This window comes from Nannospalax galili, unplaced genomic scaffold (assembly GCF_000622305.1).
Source record: "Nannospalax galili isolate Female #2095 unplaced genomic scaffold, S.galili_v1.0 scaffold187, whole genome shotgun sequence".
In the NCBI taxonomy this organism is placed as follows: Eukaryota; Metazoa; Chordata; class Mammalia; order Rodentia; family Spalacidae; genus Nannospalax; species Nannospalax galili.
In genome coordinates this window covers 327,270-349,858 of record NW_008357584.1, presented here as the reverse complement: position 1 = coordinate 349,858, position 22,589 = coordinate 327,270, and the positions used below count along the sequence as shown (strand labels likewise).

The 22,589-nt window shown below is 39.4% G+C and overlaps 1 protein-coding gene across 1 annotated transcript in view; it reads right to left on the bottom strand.

The window, feature by feature from the left end:
- Col28a1 (collagen type XXVIII alpha 1 chain) overlaps positions 1–22,589 on the bottom strand; it is a 196,699-nt gene that overhangs the window by 83,026 nt on the left and 91,084 nt on the right. The window contains exons 18-24 of the mRNA XM_008855208.2: positions 20,939–21,010; positions 19,977–20,045; positions 17,158–17,229; positions 13,972–14,040; positions 13,318–13,386; positions 9,133–9,201; positions 8,740–8,808 (exon numbers count right to left, since the gene is read on the bottom strand). Of these exons, the coding sequence (XP_008853430.1) occupies positions 8,740–8,808; positions 9,133–9,201; positions 13,318–13,386; positions 13,972–14,040; positions 17,158–17,229; positions 19,977–20,045; positions 20,939–21,010 (489 nt within the window). The remainder of the gene's footprint in view (positions 1–8,739; positions 8,809–9,132; positions 9,202–13,317; positions 13,387–13,971; positions 14,041–17,157; positions 17,230–19,976; positions 20,046–20,938; positions 21,011–22,589) is intronic.

Genomic DNA, 22,589 nt, shown 5'->3' with positions numbered 1-22,589 from the left:
CCTTCATTCCCTGAAGAGAACTGCTCAGATAGCCTCCCACTTCTTATTGACCACAAAGGGGCTGTAGATGGGAAATAAGCTTATTCATGTTCATAGAAAATAGTCAAATTTAGAACTGTCTATAGAGCTTTTTCCCATCTATAGAGCTTGTTCTTTGTACCTACCATAATCTTGAAGAGTGGTTCATTTTGACTCCTTTAAAACATGCATAATCTTATGATGGTTATAGTAAGCACACATTAAAACTTTCCCTTTTAAAAGAAGAAATAAAAGGAGAATCACACGCATTCTTTTTTACTGTTTTTGTTTTTGTTTTTGAGACAGGCTCTCTGTGTAGCCCTAGCTGGCCTGAAACTCAGAGATCAGCCTGACTCTGCCTCCAGAGTTCTGGATTAAAGGCATATGCCACCACACCCAACTCACAGGCATTATTTTTCACATCAGTAAATCTTTGCAATGGCTAATAGTAAAAATATGATTATTAATAATAATGAACATTTCTCAAGTTTACTATGTAGCAAGTAATTTTATTCCTTATGTCAGTAATCCTCTCAATATCAACTTACTCCTTTTTATAGATAAGGGAACAGAGATGTCAGAGGGTAGATGGCTTGCCCAAACCCATGCAGCCTGATGCAATTTAAATGCAGGTGTGACTCCCAAAGCCCTCTTCCCATTTTATGTCAGCTGGAAATATATACAAAATGATAACATTTCCAGTTTTTTCCAGCTGTCATTTAATGCAGAGCCCATAGCTGTGATGCTGTGAAGGTCGTTTTCCTGCATTAAGTTCAGTCATATTCTCAAGGAGATTAAACAAAACATCAGGGGTTATCAAAAAATGTTCCTGAATTCTAAGAACCCCAGCTGCCTAAGACCTCCCTTCCCATTCTCTCTCCAATGCCACGCCTCAGTTCTGTGCTTTAACCCAACCTTTGCCTTCCTCTAACCCCAGATCTAAATTCTCTCTGTCTCTTTTCATCCAGTCTACATCGTGCTTGATTTGTAAAGCAATGCAGCATACTGTGACTACTACTAATTATGCTTTCATGTTCAAATTCATGGAATTGTCTTAAGTGCATGTTACATAGGCGTGTCCTCTGAAAGGACCAGCAACAGGTGGATGTCTGAACCTAAGAGACTCAGTAGGAAGGGAGAGAGACACTCACCCCTCCCACCCAATCACTCAGCTTCAATTGCATGAGGGGGCGGGTCCAAGGACAGACTTAGAAGAAGCCAGGGAGGTGGCAGGAGCTTCATTATCTGGGGCACTTGGGCTGGCAGGCATGGATCTGGAAAGCTCAGTTGAGATGTAAGAAAAAAAAAGCCCACAAATGCATGCCTTTATAAGTAATCTCCTCCCGGACATCATAAGCTTTCTTGGCAAGCCCAAATAAACACCCTTATTCCCTAAACTGTAGTTTTTGTCGAAAGGACAGTGTGGAGCGAGAGAAAGTTGCAACATGCCTCCCAGTGGGCCTGAAAGCTGAGAGAGCACAACTCAGGCCTTCCAGAAGTAAATTTGACTTTACAGTACATTGTTCCGTTCATCTCTCAGAAAAACCCTGTGAAGTAGATGTGATTCCAAACCACAGCTGAAGATGCTAAATCTCAAGGATATTAAATAACCTGCTGAGGTCACATAGCTAACAAACGGCACAGGTTTCAAGACAGAGCAGTGACAAGGAAGCAACACATTACTGAGCTTTGTATATAATATTTAAATGCAATAGTTGAGAAAATAATCCCATTAGATATTCATAACAAAAATACATTAACAATGTTTTAATGCTTATCTCCTCCTTTATTAATGCCAATTAAGCTCCTGCCATTCTCTGAGAGGACTGTGAAAGCAAATTACAGCTGTTCATCAAGTGATTTCATGCTTTCCTACTTTGGGGATACTCAAATTCAAATTGAAATCATGGTGAAAAACATCACTCAAGAATTTTTCAAGGAATGACACTCTGGAGAGTCCCCTAATGATGAAACAAAGGAAAGATTGAATTTTAAAATAATGTAGGAGTACCCAAAGCAATTAGCCTGTGCTTAGTGTTTCTGGCTTTTAAATAAAATTAAACTATAACTACAAAGACTTCGACTTTCACAAACCTAAGCACCACTCTGGAATGAGTCGTGCCATTCAGCTGATACCATGCTTTAGTAACTCTTGAGCACTGTACTCACATCTCAGAATGTCAATGGAGATTTTCGAGGCTTGACCCTAACTTACAGACAGACACCCAGATACTGGCCATGTGAACCGACAACTTGTAACTAATGCCTGTCGTGTCAGTCAGTCATCTCTCACTGATAGTCTTTATGCAAAAGGGGAAAGAGTGACAATTACTAGCATTACTATTAAGAAAATAAAGAAACAGTGAAGAAGGTGCTAGAAAATAAGAGTACCAAACTGCTATCACTTTTCTTTTGGGTATCTTCTCAGCTTTAAATGTCAAATTGTTCAACACTTTGAATTGAATTTCTGTCCTACACCTTTAATATTCACCTTCACACCTGTTTCTATTAGCTCCTGGTAGTTTTAAACTTACTGGAGGATTTGCAGATGGGAGTTTGTTGATGGTTTCTTCATTTCTCAAAATCAACTCATGGAAGTTGAACATATGATGTCTGATGCCAAGAATCTCATTGCAGAGGGCAAGTCTTAGTCAGTGGAGTTAGAAAACATGAAAATAGAGGCAAGAGCTGCTGTTTTTAAGGACAGGAATAGGCTCCTAGTATACATATTCTCTTACTTTTTCACCTAGAGAAAGTCCCTCTAGCTTACATTATTAAAAATAAAAATGTATTGTTGGTGATGTGGGCAGTGAATGTTCAGGGGATTTAGTGCTTGTCTCCAGGCTGCAGGAAAGTATGTGAATACTCCTGGGAAAAGAATGCAACCCCCAGGAAAAGAGCAAGCAAAGAGGGAAGCCCTACTTAAAGTAGTGGGCAGCCTGGAGTGTAGCTCTGGTTTCACACACAGGCCAGGATCAAGCCTTGAGTCACTTCATCAAGTTTCCGTGAATCTTGAATTTGACCTTTTCAGGTCAAACTGTCTACCCTGAAAACTTTACATGCCTCTGGCTTTAATCAATCTTGTTTTGAGCTTATGGTCGGTCTTTAACAATTTTACAGGTCTATTATGGTGAGGTGGGTTTCAAGTCCACTTTGGAATCATGAACGCTTAATGTTGTTATCCCTAAGCCTACATCCTCAACTGGCCCTTCTTGTCTGGTCTGTTCAAAATGGAGCTCCTTGTCAGTCCATGTCTGCAGATGGAATCCCCAGATTCCTAATGTGTCTCTGTGAATTAGCCCTCTGTTCTGCCAAGACTTGTTGGTGGCATGCACATATGTGAGCCATTGCAGAGAACAGAGAAGTGATTCAGATGCTGGGAACATTTTTAGAATAATGATACTCAGCGGAATTTCACACAGACTTGCATTTTAATTTATTACTATGGGCCACTTTTGTCAAATAAAGCAGGCATTTACAACATTGAACATTTAAAGTTTTAGGAAAATGTTTAACTCTTTTGGGATTGCGTTTATGCTTCTCTTTACAGTTTATGTGATCTAGGTTTTGACAATGGAAAAGCTATAATAGAAAGAAAAACAATCCAACTGTACACAAAGTAAGCACAAGACCATTGGAAGATGCACAGCCTTGGAGACTGAGCACTGTCAACTAGGGAAGCTATTCTGTCTGCTCTGACTTATCCTTCATCCAGTCTGCCTTTCACCATATTCAATTTCCCTCTCAAACACAAAACATACATGGTGTACACATCTCTACATGGTAAAGAGGCAAATTGTTCAACCTCTTTGCTCTTTGATCTCCTCATCTGTAAAAAAAGGGGGGGTTGTTAAAATGCAAAGATATTTTAGAAATATTTAGGTAATAAATACTAACTACAATTATAAATTCTTTTTTTATTTTTTTTATTTAATTTTTATTTTATGTGTATGAGTATATTGCCTGCATGTATGTGAGTGCATCCGTGTCGTGCAATGCCATGGAGGTCAGAAGAGGGCTTTGGATTCCCCTGGAACTGGAGTTAAGGATGATTCATAGTCACCATGTGGGTGCTGGGAATCGAACCTGGGTCCTCTGCAAAAGCAGTCAGTGCACTTAATTGCTGAGCCATCTCTCCAGCCCCCAATTATCATAATTCTAAGAATAACAACAATCTAATAATCCTTCTGCCCGTGTTACTTTAACCACTTAATGGTTAAGCAGTCCTTTGAATGCCTCCAAATCTATTAGCTTGAGGGATTGGCCTACATGACCTATTCCATGGGCATGGGGGAAGATCTTAGCTTTCTCTAGGGTGAGCTAAAGGGGCCAAAAGAGCAAAGACAAGATGAAGAAGGATGAATTTTTCCTTGCAGAGCTCAAAAGAGCCACCCCTAGTATTTTACTCCAATAAGGTTATGAATAAACTCTTGAGTTAGAAGGATACCCGAGGATCTGCACTCAGTTACATGGCCTTTGGGGACTTTTTCAGGTACTGGTTTAAGAGCAAAGATTTATCTGTAGCTTCTACAGGGGAGATGAGACTATGTCAAGATTGTTCTCAAATCACAAGGACCCCCTTCATTCTCAGGGCTCCAGTGAAGGAACGCAGGCAAGAATAGGCAGGGTCTTTGAACCTGTATTCCCATCAGTGACTTAGGAGTGTGGATCTAGACTTCAGGACACTAGATGAGTTCTTTCCACTCAGCGAGCAACCAAATGGTCTGGTCCTCTTACTAGCATGTTTCATAGGTGGGTTTTAAAATTTATATCTACAGTTGTCCTTGAAATTTTTTACAAGAATTCTTTTTAAATAGCTCAGAGATTCTAGTCAAAATTTGAATTAAACTCACTCAAAGTAACTTTATAGAAGGACTATAACCCTGATACTCTATAAATTTTTTCTACTAGGGAAAAATGACAGAATTCCATAGGGGTGTTAGATGTTAGGCATTACGTTTTATATGTTTTGATACATAGAAGCTTTGATTCTAATGTTTGTGTCATATGCTAAACATATGTGACCTTACCTAAATATCACAAAACCCACCATAAATTAATCATCAACCTTAATAGTTTCCGCATTTCAAAACACATTTGTTTTGCAAATTGGTGCCTGAAGGCCAAAGTTTTAAGGTGACTACATAGAGTTTAAATGAAAAACATATCACTCGCATGTGCACGTGCGCACACACACACATACATACAGCTTCTTTGGCATTTTAACTCAAAATAGGAGAAAATTTGGCACATATTTGGGTCCTAGGCTTTACTGTCTTTGGCAATTTTTGCTAATTTGATCTCTTCATTATCAGAAGAAAAGGTTAACGCAAATTAGACTTGTTCAAAGTGTCTCCCTTACATCACTGTTCTATATCCTTGTATGTGTTTGTGCACATGCATATTTCCAAAGCTGTCTTCAGAAGAAAAAGCCAGATAGAAACTTTGGGCCTCTGTGCAAAAAGAAGGATGATTTTGAAAGTTATTTAAAAGCTAGTTTTTTTGCTTTCAGGAGTTCCTTTATTTTCAAATCCGATTGAAGTTCCTTTGATTCTAAGAGTGACTCATTCTCCTAACATCTCCTTCTAGGCTAGAGTTCCACAGGAAGATACAGGAGGTGATGCAAAGAAGTAGGGGTGTTAGATGTTAGGCATTACGTTTTATATGTTTTGATACATAGAAGCTTTGATTCTAATGTTTGTGTCATATGCTAAACATATGTGACCTTACCTAAATATCACAAAACCCACCATAAATTAATCATCAACCTTAATAGTTTCCGCATTTCAAAACACATTTGTTTTGCAAATTGGTGCCTGAAGGCCAAAGTTTTAAGGTGACTACATAGAGTTTAAATGAAAAACATATCACTCGCATATGTGCACGTGCACACACACACATACATACAGCTTCTTTGGCATTTTAACTCAAAATAGGAGAAAATTTGGCACATATTTGGGTCCTAGGCTTTACTGTCTTTGGCAATTTTTGCTAATTTGATCTCTTCATTATCAGAAGAAAAGGTTAACGCAAATTAGACTTGTTCAAAGTGTCTCCCTTACATCACTGTTCTATATCCTTGTATGTGTTTGTGCACATGCATATTTCCAAAGCTGTCTTCAGAAGAAAAAGCCAGATAGAAACTTTGGGCCTCTGTGCAAAAAGAAGGATGATTTTGAAAGTTATTTAAAAGCTAGTTTTTTTGCTTTCAGGAGTTCCTTTATTTTCAAATCCGATTGAAGTTCCTTTGATTCTAAGAGTGACTCATTCTCCTAACATCTCCTTCTAGGCTAGAGTTCCACAGGAAGATACAGGAGGTGATGCAAAGAAGTAAAGGACTGCTCAGAGGGAAGCAGATAGACAGAAATGGGTCCTGGCTACATTCTTCTCCCACTCCTCCTCCCCGCCCCACCTCCAGAAGCAAGTTGGAGGCCAGTGTGAGTCTCACCCACAGTATGCCTTTGGGAAACGCTTCTTCCAAAAAAAGGAAGGATAAATTTTTGCAAGTAAAGACATTTTTCTTGGTGTCTTCACTAAAAAGAAATATATATGAAAGCAAGTACAAGAGATTTTTGGAGGGATATAGTACATAAAACCATTCAGCAAATAGCTTATTCTATATATTAAATAATTTGACAGTGTAGCATATTCAGAAGATCAAATTTGTAAATGTTCTTTATCTGTGCCTAAGTGTCACTACTAAGTGTGAAGTAGTAACATGATTTAACAATGTATGCCTAGATTAAACATTCATAACCATCTACTCCTTAAAAATGTAAATGGCCATATGCTTCCACTGAACACAAACAACCCAGCATATATTTAACATATTTTATTTCATATCTTATGTTAAGTAGAAATAAGCTTCTATTTCCTTCCTTGAGGAAATATTTAGTATAATAACAAAGAGGTTTACCAACGTTTCACTCGGAGCAGAAAGTGATGAATTTCATCTATTGGATCTTTCTATTTTATTAAATTTTAACACTCTTATAGATGGTACATTAAAGAAAAAAGATAACTTAATACCTAAATGCAGCATGGTTATTGGCAATGTCGTGGCTCATTCATCTGAATTAGCCCTGAGCCAGACCAACCAGAACTTTGATCAAAGGACCGCGTTTGTCAGCTCTGTATGTATCATCTAGTGGCACTTTCAGATTTACCCTTCACTAGATTCTCACAATTATCCCAAGAATGACAAATTGGGGAGATACTGGAATCTCTCCTAGAGAATGCTACTTATGCCTTGAGTCTCTAATCTTTCGTTCTGTTGGGGACAGGCCAGAGAAAATGGCACCTGCTCTACTGTCGAGGAGCAGTTCATACTAAGCATTCTTACTTCTAGCTGCTGTTGCAGAAACAACAGAAAAGATAACAGAAAGATGGCAGGAAGCACATGTAACATCTTCTTTCTCTAGTGACCTAGAAGCCTAAGAGAAACTAAGTTGATTGCTGAGTTCTTAAGAAAAAAATTCTGTTCATAAAATCATGTTGATCATTCATTCACTTCCTATTCATTCTAGAACTGGGTGAGACACTTAGTTCTTGAGTCTAGAAGTTAGCTAAGAATACAAAGAGCCTGCCTTCAAGAAACTATATCCCTCACAGAATACACAGAGCAGTATTAATAATAAATTAGTATGATGACCTCAGAAAGCAATCCAGCCTACACAGGAAAATCCTGGGGAGAGGAGATGGTGATTCTTTCTTGAGTGGGTGGTCAGGGAGGCAAGATTTTAATTAAGGCCTTAAGAACTGGCCATCTTTGCAGAGCCAAGATCATGAAGGCTTCAAAGAGTCACAGGGATGAGCAGACTAGTGTGACTAGAGGTTGGAGCAAGGGAGAAATGGACAGAAGCTGTATCAAGTCATGAGGGCCTCAAGGGCCAGGCAAATAGATGAGGTTTGTTCTGAGTACAAAGAAGTCACCAGAGTACTTCTAAGTAGGAATTGGAATGATTTATGGTCTTAAAAGATTGACCCACCTGCTAAGTTTAAGAGGGCAGATTTGAAAGGGAGCAGCTCAAGGAGGTGGCCATCTTAGTACCCAGGTAGATAATGGTGGTTTGCCTAACAGAAGCAGCAGACGACAATGAGTCAGACTGCAGATGCAGTCTATAGGTGGAACTGCCAGGTGTAGCTAAGGACTGGACTTGGAAGGCATGGAAATGCAGGAACCGAGGATGACAGCTCTCTGGCTGGACAGCAAGGCCTTTTAGAGGATCATGGGTAAAACATCAAGGGTCTGGTTTGAATGTGAGGTTAGAGACATCTGTAAGAAATCTGAGAGAAGAGATGTGGTAAGAAACCAGACATATATGAGACCAGAGCTTAGGTGAGGAAAGTTGGACATTTAAACACCATCAAAACAAAGATAGGGTACAAACCCTTGGGACGAGATGAGAGGAACAAGGGAAACGGTGGGGTGAGAGGAGAGTGCAGGTCTCTGTACTGAACCCTGGCCTTGGAACAGGAAGATAAAGCAGCAATCAAACATGAGGGTTACTACCGGAGAGCCAGGAAGAAAACCATGAAGTCAATCAACATATTCTGACTAGGGCATTTTTGCCAGGTATCTCTGGGTGAGGGTAAATAGCTTATCCATGGTTTTATACATCTCTTTTCTTCTAGTGTTTTAGACTTTTAAAAAAAATCACCTTTGTCAAAGTCATTTACCTTATTAGAAGCTAGTATTGCTACCCACTTTGAAAATCTTACCTTTGCTCCAGTGTCTCCCACACCACGTAAACCCATTGGTCCAGGGGGTCCTGGCAATCCTCGAGGTCCCTAAGATGACATAACATGAGATGCAATGAACATCCTTGAAGTTTGCAATGCACAGAAAGGTGAGGGGAGGCAGGGCCAAGAAAAGGAAGGAGAGGGCAAGGCTTCAATATTGCTGCAGCTGACTGTACATTTTACAAGGAATTACAAGTTCAAGTATCCCCAACACATAGAGATGATAGTTAAAAAAACGTAAATGCTAATTACCCTGATTGATCATTAAATATTATATACAAGTATGAATTATTATACTATAGTCCACAGATACATATAATTAGTAAGTTAGAAATAAGTATTTAAAAAAAGAAAAGTTACAGTCACACTTACAGCCATGCCAGGATAGCCATCACCTTTGAGTCCTGGTGCACCCACCGGTCCCCGAGGACCCAGGGCACCCTGGAAAAATACCAATGTCAAGTTGTATCATGAGACTAAAGCATGAAACAACTACAGAAGAGAAGCTTTACCCTACCTCCTCACAATGGCCATTCATATGAGTTTACTGGGAAGTATGGTGTGAATGTAAGGAGTGTATGGGAACCATTATAGTGTTCTATAGGAAACGCCAGTCACAGGAATTAGAACACGGCTTGTTGCTAATATCTCAATTCTAAAAAGTGCAAATGAATCATAAATCAGGAAGAAGTATAAAAATGAGAAAATTTAGAAGCTCTGTGGGAGAAGAGTAAAAAGAATATGTGACATGTTTTGACCGTAGGCTGTGACAAATGTATAGCCCCTGCCAAGCCGGGTCTGTTGCACTCATCCGTGCCACCTAAGTGCTGTGGGATGAACAAACCTGAATGAAATTTTTAAAGATTTTTTTTAAGTTATAAAAGAATGGGACCCTGACACATTGCAGTTCCTACCTAGAGCTTTCAGGGAAAAGCTGTAAATATTGCTTTACAATGACAACCTTGTGTACCATGATTTATAGGAGGTACCATTCACCTCCTCTGCAGAGACCAGAGAGAGATCATTGTCCTTTTGACAGCAGCATGTTCTTAGATGTGTAATTCTCTTATAAATAGAAATCCAAGAAATATCTGACTAGAGTAAAATAGGGTTAGAGGAAGAAAAAATTTGAAAAATCTTTTAAGAAGATTTATTAAATCACAGCCTACTAAACATGTATTTAAGACATAAAATTTTTCACCTCACTGTATGATGCTCTTAATAGGCTTTACCTGTACAAATTGTTTTTGTAAAGAGCTGTTCATGGTTTAAAATACAGTTTTTTTTTTCCATTAGGAGGAAACTTTAGTAACAGGCAGACTTTTGTTTTCCAAGAATCGAAATGTAAATGCTACCCTCAAATGCTTTTTTTATACACAAGCAAATTTTGAGAACAATTTGTCATTATTCTGACCCAAAATATTGCCCCAAATCCAGTTCCCCACTGTTCCTAACTCCACTCCTGTGAGTGAATGATTGTTTGAGGAAAGATAAAAGCTAGCCTTTAAAGATAAAGGTACCCTTTAAGCTCCAAGAAAGTTCAATTTATTTTGAAAACCATGAATGCAACAGCTGTCTTTCCTTGTTAAATCTGAGACTAGTTTTATGTGGTTAATCTTAAGAAGGATTAACTTTAGAAAATATTTGGTCACATATAAAAACATAGTATACTATTTGTCATCAAGGAAAACTCAAAATGATTTCTTAAAGTTGTATGTATGATAGACAGCAAGAACAAGAGGAAGTGAATTTTGGCATATCCCCAACTACAAGAAACTGGTCATTTCGCAGAAGCAGTTTTCTAAGCTATTCTACGACAGTTAATGTTGAAGTTCTGAACATTCATGAATGAGAAAAAGTCAATAAATAAGCAATAACTGCTCCCTGGTTAAGAAAAGAAAGTTATAATCAAATTTTACTTTTCAGTTTTTATCTCTATGCTCTAAGCCAATGATAAATTACCAGCAGCTGTTATAGATTAACCTCTGGTACTCACACTGGAGGGGAGATGCTAAAACATGCAATCTATAAACATTTTTTTCCTTAGCAGTCTTTGTCTTCTCTCCTATAAGAATTTCAGTTACTGTGTTACTTCTAGTATTAACAGCCGGTGTGATGATTACTGTTCTTTGCAAATAAGACTGGGTTTAGAATCACCTAAGAAACACACCTCTGCATATGTCTTTGAGGGAGTTTCCAAAGAGTTTAAATAAAAAGGGAAGACCCACCCTGAATGTGGGTCGGCACCATCCCATGGGCACAGATCTGGATTTAATAAAAAGGAAGAAAGTTAAAAAAGAAAAACCATATGAACTCTAGTATTCTCCTTTCTCTGTTTCCTGATTGGATAAGAGTAAATCCAGTCACCATGCCATCCCCACTATGATGGACTCTGTCTCCTGAGCCATGAGCCAAAATAAACCCTTCCTCAAGTTGCTTCCTGTCACATATTTGCCCACAGCAATGAGAAAAGTAATAATGAATCTAGTAAGAATCATGGATGAAGAATAGGGCACAGTTTATTTAGGACAGCTCACATTTTTATTCATGGAATTTTGCCATTTGGTCTTTCTTCACTGGATTTAAGAAAATGCCCTATAGAAGCAATTCACTTTGACCTCTCTCATTCAATAGAAATTAGCACAAAAATTGAAGTGTGGTATTTTGAAATGGGCATTAGGGAAGGCCTGAGAGTTCCTTGAAATAGTACAAAAAATTGAATTACTGTGACAAACTTCCATCAGACATTCAAAGGAATATACGACCCTGAAAAAATGTGGAAAGTAATATATTGGAAAAGAATGGCAATTAAAAGTACCATTAGAGCCTGAAAAAGAAGAAAAATGATTGGCTCAAGAGGCAAGTGTCTTTAAACACCATCATCTGCAATGCTCAGGAATCATCAGTAGAAACTAGGTGGTGCTTATAAACTGTAGCCCCACGTGATCATATTGTAAAGAGAAAGGGCAGTACAGAAAACAAGTATAAACCGTGGATTGAGAACACAGAGTTATCAAACAACATGAAAACTGCCACACAGGCGTAATTGATCAAGGCCACTCCCATAGTTTTCACATTCGGAAATTTGGCGTTCTCCTAGAGTCAACTGTATAGCCAGGGTCCCAGGATCAGGGTAAACAACCTGACCCAGGTTGCCTGAGATTTTCTGAGTTTTAGCCCTGAAAGCTTTATGTGCCAGGAACTCTCAGTCCTGGGCAAACTAGAGCAGCTGTCACTGTAGTGGGGAGGACTGCTGACATACAAAGAAGAATGGTGGGCTTTCAACAAGAACCACCCCAGTCTACATTCATTTAGGAACAGGCTTTGTGCTATATTTCACTTCAATGATGATTGCAAAGTTGTTGTTTGGTTAATGGTGGGGCGGGACGGTGGTTGGTTAGTTGGTTTTGTTTTGTTTTGTTTTGTTTTGTTTTTTAAGACAGGGTCTCTGTTGTAGCCCCAGCTGTCCTGGCACTTGATATGTAGACCAGGTTGGCCTTGATCTCACAGAGATCTGCCTCTGCCTGCAGAGTGCTGGGATTAAAGGTGTACACCACCATACCTGGACCACAAGGTTATTTTTAAGTTTGAAAGTCACTAGTTCATGAACCCTTTCTCTAAATGAGACAATTTAACAAGAGCATATAAGCCAGTTTTTAAACTTCAAAGAACAATTTCAACCAATGGACTAGCCAGCAAACAACCATATATGTGAAAAAATAAGCCAATTGCTGATTCCTCTCTTTTTCAAAGGACATAGCTCTATTTTTATATTTATTTCATCAATATAGAGGCTTTACAAGTAGAACAATCAACTTAAATATTTTAGTTTGGATCTTGAATGTTTCCCCAAAGACCTGTGTATTGAGCGTTGATCCCTAGTCTGTGGTGCTGCTGGAAATGGTGGAACCTTTAGGAGGTGGGGTTCAGTTTGAGGAAGCTAGGTCACTAAGAATATTCCCTCAAAAAGGATGGGGTGGGGGGGCTCCAGCCCATTCCTCTCTCTCCTTTGGTTCATTCCTACCTTTCTTTTGACCTATTCCTATTATTTCTTTTTGGCTTACTGACTCCCATGAGGTAAAAAGGAACCCTCTACCAGATGTACTGAGATGCTGCAAGACCCAGGCAAAAGAACCAAATGATTATAGGCTCAAAATTCTGAACCAAGTCAAAATAAACTTACAAACTTACAAATTTGACTGATATTTTTTGTGATAGTGATAGAAAGCTAACACTTTAGGTATCAAGTCTTCCCTCCTCCTCCTCCTCCTCCTCCTCCTCCTCCTCCTCCTCCTCCTCCTCCTCCTCCTCCTCCTCCTCCTCCTCCTCCTCCTCCTCCTCCTCCTCCTCCTCCTCCTCCTCCTCCTCCTCCTCCTCCTCCTCCTCCTCCTCCTCCTCCTCCTCCTCCTCCTCCTCCTCCTCCTCCTTTTCTTTTACAGCTCCTGGGATAAAACCTGAGGCCTTGTGCATACTAGGCAAGTGCTGTGCCACTGAGTTACATCCCCGGCCCTAAGTCAACCTTCTCACATTCAGAAAGGGAGCATAAATAAAGCATACCTTTGGTCCTCGAATAGAAAGTCCAGGTTCTCCTTTAAATCCAGGCATCCCAGGTCCTCCTCTATCTCCCTGTACATTTCAAATAAAATTCACAGGCTCTCAGTTATAAGAAGAACTGAAGGGGTACATAGTAAAAAAGAAAAAATAGATTGCCAGTCCGTAAAGAGCTTAATCTACCCATCTCTACCCTTTAACAAATTTGTGAAGAATTTGAAATCCTGAGTTAATATAACTTGTCAGTAAAGATTCCTATAGATGTTTTGGAAAACCCATTGAAATAACATGTGACAATTTAGACTCAAATATTTAGACTTAAGAATGCCTGGAGAGCCTCTTAAAATTGAGTATATTTCTCCAAAGCAACTGTAACAAAATTCTTACCTGCATTAGGGTCTAGGGATTAGGAGTTATAGGGTCACATGGCAAGCTTGGACTCAAAAGTGAGCGATCTGCCTTCTATTCATAATTCTGCTGCTGGCTTTTAGTCTGCTTATCAGTAAAATACTGGGCTGAACAAGACCATTTCTTGGGTCTCTTCCAAAACTAAAATTCTAGCTCCCTAGAACCATCATCACTGGCATCAAAAAACAAGCACTTTTCCCCTTCAACTGCCAAAGAGCAAGTAAAATTTTTTAAATTCCCAAAAATGTATACCTTTGGCCCAGATGGTCCAGGAATTGATGCTCCAGGCATTCCAAATGGGCCCATAATGCCCTGTTCTCCCTTTAAAAGATAATGCCCATTACATTTCAAGCAGAGAAACCATGCATAGTGACTACAGTAAGAAAAGAATACAAATATCTTTATCTTTCTGAACACTAGAACCTCTCTAGCAAAGGCCAGTGTGAAAATAATTGGAATGTTTTTTCAGTGCCTTTAAATAAATGTATGCAATTAATTCTGGATGTTAGGAAATTTTTACCTCCTATATATCTTTTCCTGGGTAAAAAGATGAGGTAATTCACAGTGCTTGTATGTATTTTATATTGTATGTCAGGAAAACCAGACAGAAATTTTATATTCATTTAGAGCAATTGTGTTCAGCATACATTTTACAGTATGTCTAACTTAGAAATCTTTGTTGCTTTATTTTAATGGCCCATGATATATCTGTGCTCAATTGTACACATTCTGTTTTAGAGACAGATTATAATTTTGTTATTTAAAAATTAAATAGGAGGGGCTAGAGAAATGGCTCAGCAGTTAAGAACACTTGCTGATCTTGCAGAGAACCCAGATTTAGTTCCCAGCACGCACATGGAAGTTAATAGCCATCTGTAACTCCAGTTTCAGGGATCCAGTGTCCTCTTCTGGCCTCCCTAGGCACTGTGTGCACATGCTGCATTACATCCATGCAAGCAAAATGCTCATACACATAAAATAAATTTAAAAGGAAAATTGAAATATTTCTCTCTCTCTCTCTCTCTCTCTCTCTCTCTCTCTCTCTCTTACTCCCTACATGTCATCTCACACTAACACACACACACACTCACAACAACCGACACCGACCTCATTTCTCTCTCTCTCTCTCTCTCTCTCTCTCTCTCTCTCTCTCTCCCCCTCCATTTTATCTAATATTGAGACTCAAAAACTCAAGGAGCAACAGGCAATTACTGCATCTCACCTGAATCTAGGCAAATGTTTCTCAATTGCAATGTATTCAGGAATTAGAGTTTGGTAAATGTGCACAGCTAGGTTTCAAGGCTTTGAATAGCTTTGGGAATAGTTTTTCCATTTTCAAGCAGCTATAATATAAGTTCCTACACAACATCTTCAATTTTGCCTCGGCCAAGAAATCTAAACTATCTGGCCTGTTTTTAAAAAACTGTGAGACCAGACATAGAGATGGAACTACTATGCCTCAACCTGCCTTCTAGGATCCCAACTTGGTGGATAATTCCTCCTCTGTGGCTTATGTATACTTAAAAATCAGTAGCATGAGCTGTGCTTTGGGTCATCCTATGCTGCAGGGATTCTCCAGGAAAACCCATTAGCTGAGTACATAGCCTGCTGGGACCCAGTTCATGCGGTATGTGTGTGCCAATCTTTAAATCCAAATCTGTGGGTGACACAGCCAAGATCTGGCAACAGACACCCTGACAGAGTAACAAAACATTCTTCTATTATAATTCTTTATTAAGGATCAATGGGATGGTTCAGTGGGTAAAGGGACTTGCTGCCAGCCCGACAGCCTGAGTCTGATCTCCAGAACCCACAAGGTAGAAGGTAAAGACAGACTCCTGCAAGTTGTCCTGTGACCTCGTCACATAACATGAGCCAGCCATCTTACATACATGCACATACGCACACACACATACTCACAAATACACTTAAACAGATACAAATATACATACAGACACACACACACACAGAGACACACACTCATAAATAAATGAATAAATTTTTCATTGAAACCAGGAGTAAGACAAAACTTATTCTATATTTAATTTGTTCTACATTTTAACAAGTCCAATTACTTTTAAAATATGAGAAGTGTCATGGAGTTCTCTTGAATACAAGATCTTTGATTAACATGTGATTGTGCTTTAAAATATGACAACTCATGAAAGAGATGTACTCTTGCTCTGGAGTGTGTTACTGAATATGTTAAAGCTGTAATGAAAAAAAATTTAAAAAAAATTTTTAATACATAAAAAAAATACAGCAGGGTAAAGATAAAAAAAAAAAAAGCTTGATTTCAAAGCACAGAAAGTTTCACTTTGAATAAGAGCAACTGCAGCATTCAAAGTAGTGCCCGTTATTAATTCTAGTAGATGTATTTCTTTTGGAGTAACAGTTTCTTATAATGTGCTTCTTGAACTACCTCGAGCAGAGGGCACATGGAGAGACAGATCCCTGGATCTCTCCCCACAAACTTACTAAATCCAAACCTCTGGGGACTCTGGGGACAAGACCAAGATACCTGGATGTGTAACAATTCCCTGGTGACAGTGCTGGGTACTGACGGATGCAGCGGCTCACGGCTCTGCACGCAGTGCTGTTTTGTAGATGCTCTTATCTTGCCAGTACCGTTTTTAAACTTGCTTTCTCACCATCTGGTCTTTAAACATACTCCTTACCTTTTTTCTTATAATTACTATCTTCTTGGAGACATAAACTCTCAGGATTTCCATTCTTGTTTGCTGACATGAGTGTTCTAAGTCCAGACACATTCCTTGCTTGCCTCATACTCCTTCACTTCCTCCTTAGCACACTGTTATGGACAATTTATGGGGACTACAGACCCTTATTTTCCATTTCACAGTATTGATTTTTCTCTCTGAATAATTCTTTGTGTCAAGCTCTTAGTAGGTGCCAGAGACTATGCAAAGTGCTTTCTTAAACTCAGCGTCTTCACAACTGCTCTGCGAACTAGATCATGTTGGTGTCCTCTTTCTATATTTGAGGTGACTGGCACAGATGGGACAAAGCAGAGCAGGATGAGAAATGCCTCCTGAAGCCACTCTTCAGCATCCAGGGGCTGCCTGGCGATGTTCAACTTACTGTTTTTCAGGATAAAAAGGAGATGGACAGCTGGTGTGTCCTGTGGCCCAGCCCTGATGCCTGCTTCTCAACATCTGGAAAATACTAGAGGAGACTAACATGCAGCTTCTCTCTCAGAAGTACAGACAGATGATTACTTTATTGGGTCTCTTCATCCATGCTTTTATACTATGGGAAAAGAACGTTTTCTATAGGCTTTTTCATTTGTTAGTTTTCGTTTTGTGTTTGTTGGGAAGGAAACAAGTAATCATATTGGAAGTGGAAATCTAATATTCTATTAAAACCAGACACAATTACAATTTCCCCAAAGCATAAATGAGAATATAAGAAACATACCTTGGGCCCTTCAGGCCCTGGAAATCCCCTCTGTCCTTGATTCCCTTTGCTCCCTTTCTTTCCTTCATCACCCTGACAGAATAATTATGAAAATGTAGACGTTGCATCAACACACCCTCCTCCAACCACACATGCCCACATCAGAGCCAGACTCTCAAGAGACCCCAGGTTGAAAGTGATTTGCCTTCACACAGCATCGTTACCTAGGGTTTTTCCAAGTTCTTCAGAAAACTGCAGTCTTTGTCATTTACTCCAAATGATTTGATAGCTTTAAAATCAAAGTTCTGAGTCTTTGAGAACTTTAGTTTTCACTTTTGTAACCCCGGTCTATTAACAAATGGTTCTGATACATTCAGTATTTAGAAAAGAGATGATTTTAATCTTGTTTTTCCATTTCCATGCAATTTCAGTTTAAAAACAGTAAAAGAGACATTTTTCAAATTACAACCCCAATTCTTCCTCAATGGGGAATCTAGTTTGTACTCCAAAGGGAGACCAATAATTTTGTTGGTAAGAAAGTACTTTAGGGACTACAGAGATGCAGTTAAGAGCACTGGCTGCTCTTGTAGAGGACTGAGGTTTAGTTCTCAGCACCCACATAGCAGCTAACAATGATCAGTAACTCCAGTTTCAAGGAATCTGATGCCCTCTTCTGGCCTCCACGGTATTGCATGCATATGGTGCACTTACAATGCAGACAAAACACTCTTACACATAAAAAATAAAAATAAATAAATGAATAAAAAAGAAGATGCTTAAGCAGTAACCTGGAGCAGAGCCAGAAACTACCTCTGCTGTACCCTAGCAAGGCTATACTCAGCAGTGTTCCCTCCACCTATAAAGGATTCTGCTTCTCCACTGAAGCCTCATAGGATTCTCTTTAAGCTGGGCTCAGCTGCTGGGCACTATATGCTGGTGTAGACCCAGCACAACAAAGGACTGTCTCCTTGGGATTTGCATCTGGGGATCATTGAAACAGTCCTCATATACTTGGCTGAGCTTGGTTTTTTTTGCACTTGATCATGAGAATCACCTGGAGGGCTTGGTTGAGCACAGTTTTCTAGATCCCTTGCCCAGAGAGTTTCTGGTTTAGTAGGTCTGCAATAGGGCCCAATAATTTGCATGTGAAACATTCCTAGTGATGTTGATGCAGCTTGTCCAGGGGCCATACCTTGGAAACCAATGGATCACACACATACTAACTCATCAACAAAAGGTTGCTCTACAAAGAAGAGGAGAGGGCCTCCCATGGAATCTACAACCATGTAATTAACTCCACACAGTGCAGACTAATAAAGAACAGTGGCACAAGTTGTAAAACAGTGAAGTGTCTAAACAGCATTAATTATATCATGATTACTGTCAGGAGAGATGTAACATAGCCTCAGCTCTCAAATTGCTTCTATTCACCACCATATTCTACTTACTGACCTAAATCACCCCAGAGGACAATAGATACATAGCCAATGCCATGAAGTGCCACTATTGTCCATGGATGCCCAGGATGTATCACAGGCCCCTGCCACTCTTCTCCTCTAAATGTTTATTTTGTACAATATTAAAAAAAAAATTCCTGGCACTGGAGAGATGGCTCAGCGGTTAAGAGCACTGGCTGCTCTTGCAGAAGACCTGTGTTTGGTTCCCTGTATCCACATGGCAGCTAGCAACCATCTATAACTCCAGGTCCAGGGGATCCGATGCCCTCTTCTGACATCTTCAGGCACTGAACACATGTACTCACATACCTCCAGGCAAAATACTCAAACACATAAAATAAAAATAAATTCATCAAAAAAAATTTTTTTTCAAGTATCCTTGTCTTCCTGTTTAAAGAAAAAAAACGATGAATTCAAATATCTGGATTTCTGCAAATATATTTAAATTTCAACTTCTCACTTTTAAGATTAAGGATTTTTTATTTTAGTTCATATTTTTTCTTTTCTTTTTTTTTTTTCAGGTCTTTCTTGAGACAGGGTCTCCCTGCAGCCCTAGCTGGCCTGGAACTCACTATGTAGACCAGGCTGGCCTTGAACTCACAGAGATTTGCCTGATTCTGCCTCCCAAGTGCTGGGACTAAAGGCATGTACCACCATGCCCAGCTTTAGTTAATATTTTCACAAGGCAGATTGCTTAGGCTATCTATTAGTATTTTAATAGAATTACAAATAGAATGCTAATTATGAGGTATTACTGGTGACTGTGCATTAAAGTTACAGGAAGTCTGGCACCATAAAGGCTATAGGTTAAGCCGATACAGACCTCATCCAACTGGTGAGCTTATATATTCTTATCTTGACACATCTTATTCAATCATGATTTCTAGAGAGTAAAGTTAAATTGCCATTTTATTTGTTTTTGGTGCTGGGAGTTTAATCCAAGTCCTTGCACATACTAAGCATATACTCTCACTAAGCTATATACCCAGCTCCCCTAAACTGCCATTTAATGAGATGATACAGCTTATTATTGTATGAGAGCCTATAAATACTTGAACAAACTTTATGGACTTTCAAATTCTAACCATTTGTCTTCAGGATTCTTTTCCTTCCTATGTTTTCTTTAAATGTCAATCTGATCACTCATTGAGAAAACATGTTGAATTCTTCTCTATGCTGGGTCTTATGACAGATGTTAGGAGGATAAAGAAGAACAATATATACCTGCTGTCTTCCAAAAGCTCTCAAAATAGTATCCATAATTTTAAGCCAGATGTAAATATGTTTGACAAAGCAAGAATAACAATCAAATTTCTAAGTTGGCTCTTTACACTGGAACCAGACCACAGACAGCTGCTTCCCACAAAGCCGTCATTTGCATACCTTAGGGCCGGGTTGTCCTTTCCCAGGTGGTCCTTCTGGGCCTCGTGTTCCTGGAAGCCCTGCTTCTCCCTGTAGGAAAGGACACAGATGTCACAGCTGCCCCTCTTTTATACAAAATGCAGAACCCACCTCGTCATCTCCTCTTGTCATCTCCTCAGTGGATTCAGCTTCAGTAGACTAACCCCAAAACAGAATAGACAATTCATTCGAACCTCAAAGTTAATTTGGAAGCTTATCAATGAATAAATTAATATTAAACTCTAGTTTAACTAGAGCAGCTAAACCATCACAAAAACTCCAATTTCCAGCTAACTTCCAAAGCACTAAGCTCACTTTCCTCTGGCTCTTCACTCACATTTAGTAGACTTTTTTTTTTTTTTTTTTAACAAGAAAGACCTCCAGCCTCTCCATCTGCTGGTTTTTAGTACTTTTATTGAAAAATTAGTATTTCAAATGTCAACCCAAAATAATTCAGGAAATCTTTACAATAGCCTTACTTCCTCAATCCACTTTCCTCCTTTTTGGAGGAAAGAAAGGTGTTTTTGTTTAAGTTTAAATTAATGTGCTTTCTAGAAATCCTGAAGGAACTAGGTTACTGGAAAATGCTGCTCCAAGATGCCAAAGAGGACGCAGAGGCTGAGAGACACCACAGAGGATGGAAGACGGTGTGATGCTCTATCTGAGTAAATGGAAAGAATGTTTTTAAAGATACTAAGTTTGTACTGGTTTAATTTGAGTTCCTGCAAGGCCAAGACGTTATTGTTGTTTTGTTGAGGGGTGGGGGGTCGAATAAGGGTCTTCCTGTAGCCCTGGATGGCCTGGAATTCACTATGTAGACCAGGCTGGCTCAGAATTCACTGAGTTCCATCTCCCTCTGCCTCCCGAATGCTGGGATTAAAGGTGTGCGCCATCACACCAACTTCCACAGTTTTGACACCAATAGTACAAAAACATAAGGTTACCTTCTTTCCTGCAGCTCCATCTTCTCCAGGCGCTCCTTGTTGGCCCGGGAGACCCACTGTTCCTGGCTCCCCCTGGTGGATGAGCAGAGGATTTTCTTTTTGTGAAATTCATATTTTGCAAGCCTCTCCATTCTGACGTTATTTGTAGCTGGATATACCTTATAATATTTGAGAAAACGCTCTGAGCTAAGAAATATGACTAGTAATTAATAGCAATTAAACTACTTAACACTGGACAAGTAACCTAATCTCCTTGTGGTCCTCTGTTTTTCCTTGTTTTGCTGTGAGTTGAATTGTGATTTTCCCCTTGAGTGATGTTGGTTGGAAACGATGTTTTTATAGGTATATTCAAATTAATGTATTATTAAAGTGATTCCTAATAAAATTTTACTGGAGTCTTCTTAAAAAAGAGGAAGATGCCATGGGAAAACAAACGCATAATGAAAGCAATGAGACATCAGAAGCAAACAAAAGAGAAGCAGCCACACGCCAAGGAGAACTGAGGATTGGCAACCACAGAAAAAGAGGCTGGAAAGGATTCCTCCTTAAAGTATTTGTTGTAAGCATGGCCTGTAGATACCTTATTTTCAGACTTCTAGCCTCCAGAATCATGAGACAATAAATGTCTGTTTTTGTCAAGATGCACAGTTTCTGACACTTTGTTACACCAGTTCTGGAAAACTATTATAAAAGGGAAATTGATAAAACTGGACCATAGCCCCACTTCCAGCTCTAATATTCAATAATTCTATTGGCTTTCCAGTTGATTCATGATTAATAATAACTCATTTAAGCCATTCATTAAAATGCACGTGCTACATCTACTATAGAACCTCTACACCTAAGGCTCACAGAGGGGAACCTAGTAGAACAGGGGGCAGAGAGAATACTAATGCATCTCTCAACTCTCACCAGTGAAGGTTCCTCATGCAAGAGAGTATGATACACACAGAAGGCCATACTGATCAAAGTGTACAGAATAAGAGACTACAGATTCTGTCCCGGGATAGGACTCTGATATTAAACCTCACCCACAACTCAGGAACCATTGCAGAAGAGGGGGAGGAAAGGCTTTAAGAGCCAGGGGTGGTGAATGGCAACAAGGAAACAGAGTCTTCCAGGCCTCTCTGAACTTGCTCACATGAACTTACAGCAATGGTGACAGCATGCACAAGATCCATGCAAACTCAAACCAGACAAAAACCCAGCATAGAACTGGGAAAATGGGCAAGTGGCCCCAATCTTAGCTGAGGAACTATTGGCAGCTGATCACTACTGGGTGGGAAAAAGTCAGTCTTCTTTAAGGGAGTGACACTAGATAGGCTGACCAGGCTTCAGTGGATAAACTCACACTGAAGGACATCTGGTGACACAAACTGAACTCAATAGGCCTTAACACATATGACAGAATGCATAAAATCTGGTGGAGGGTATGGAATTGCAGATAAGTGAGGTGGTCTAAATACAATTAAGATGAATTATATGAAATGCACAAAAATTCATTAAAAATATACATTGAGCCGGGCGTAGTGGTGCATGCCTTAAATCCCAGCACTCGGGAGGCAGAGGCAGGTGGATCTCTGTAAGTTCAAGGCCAGCCTGGTCTACATAGTGAGTTCCAGGACAGCTGGGGCTACAGGGAGACCCTGTC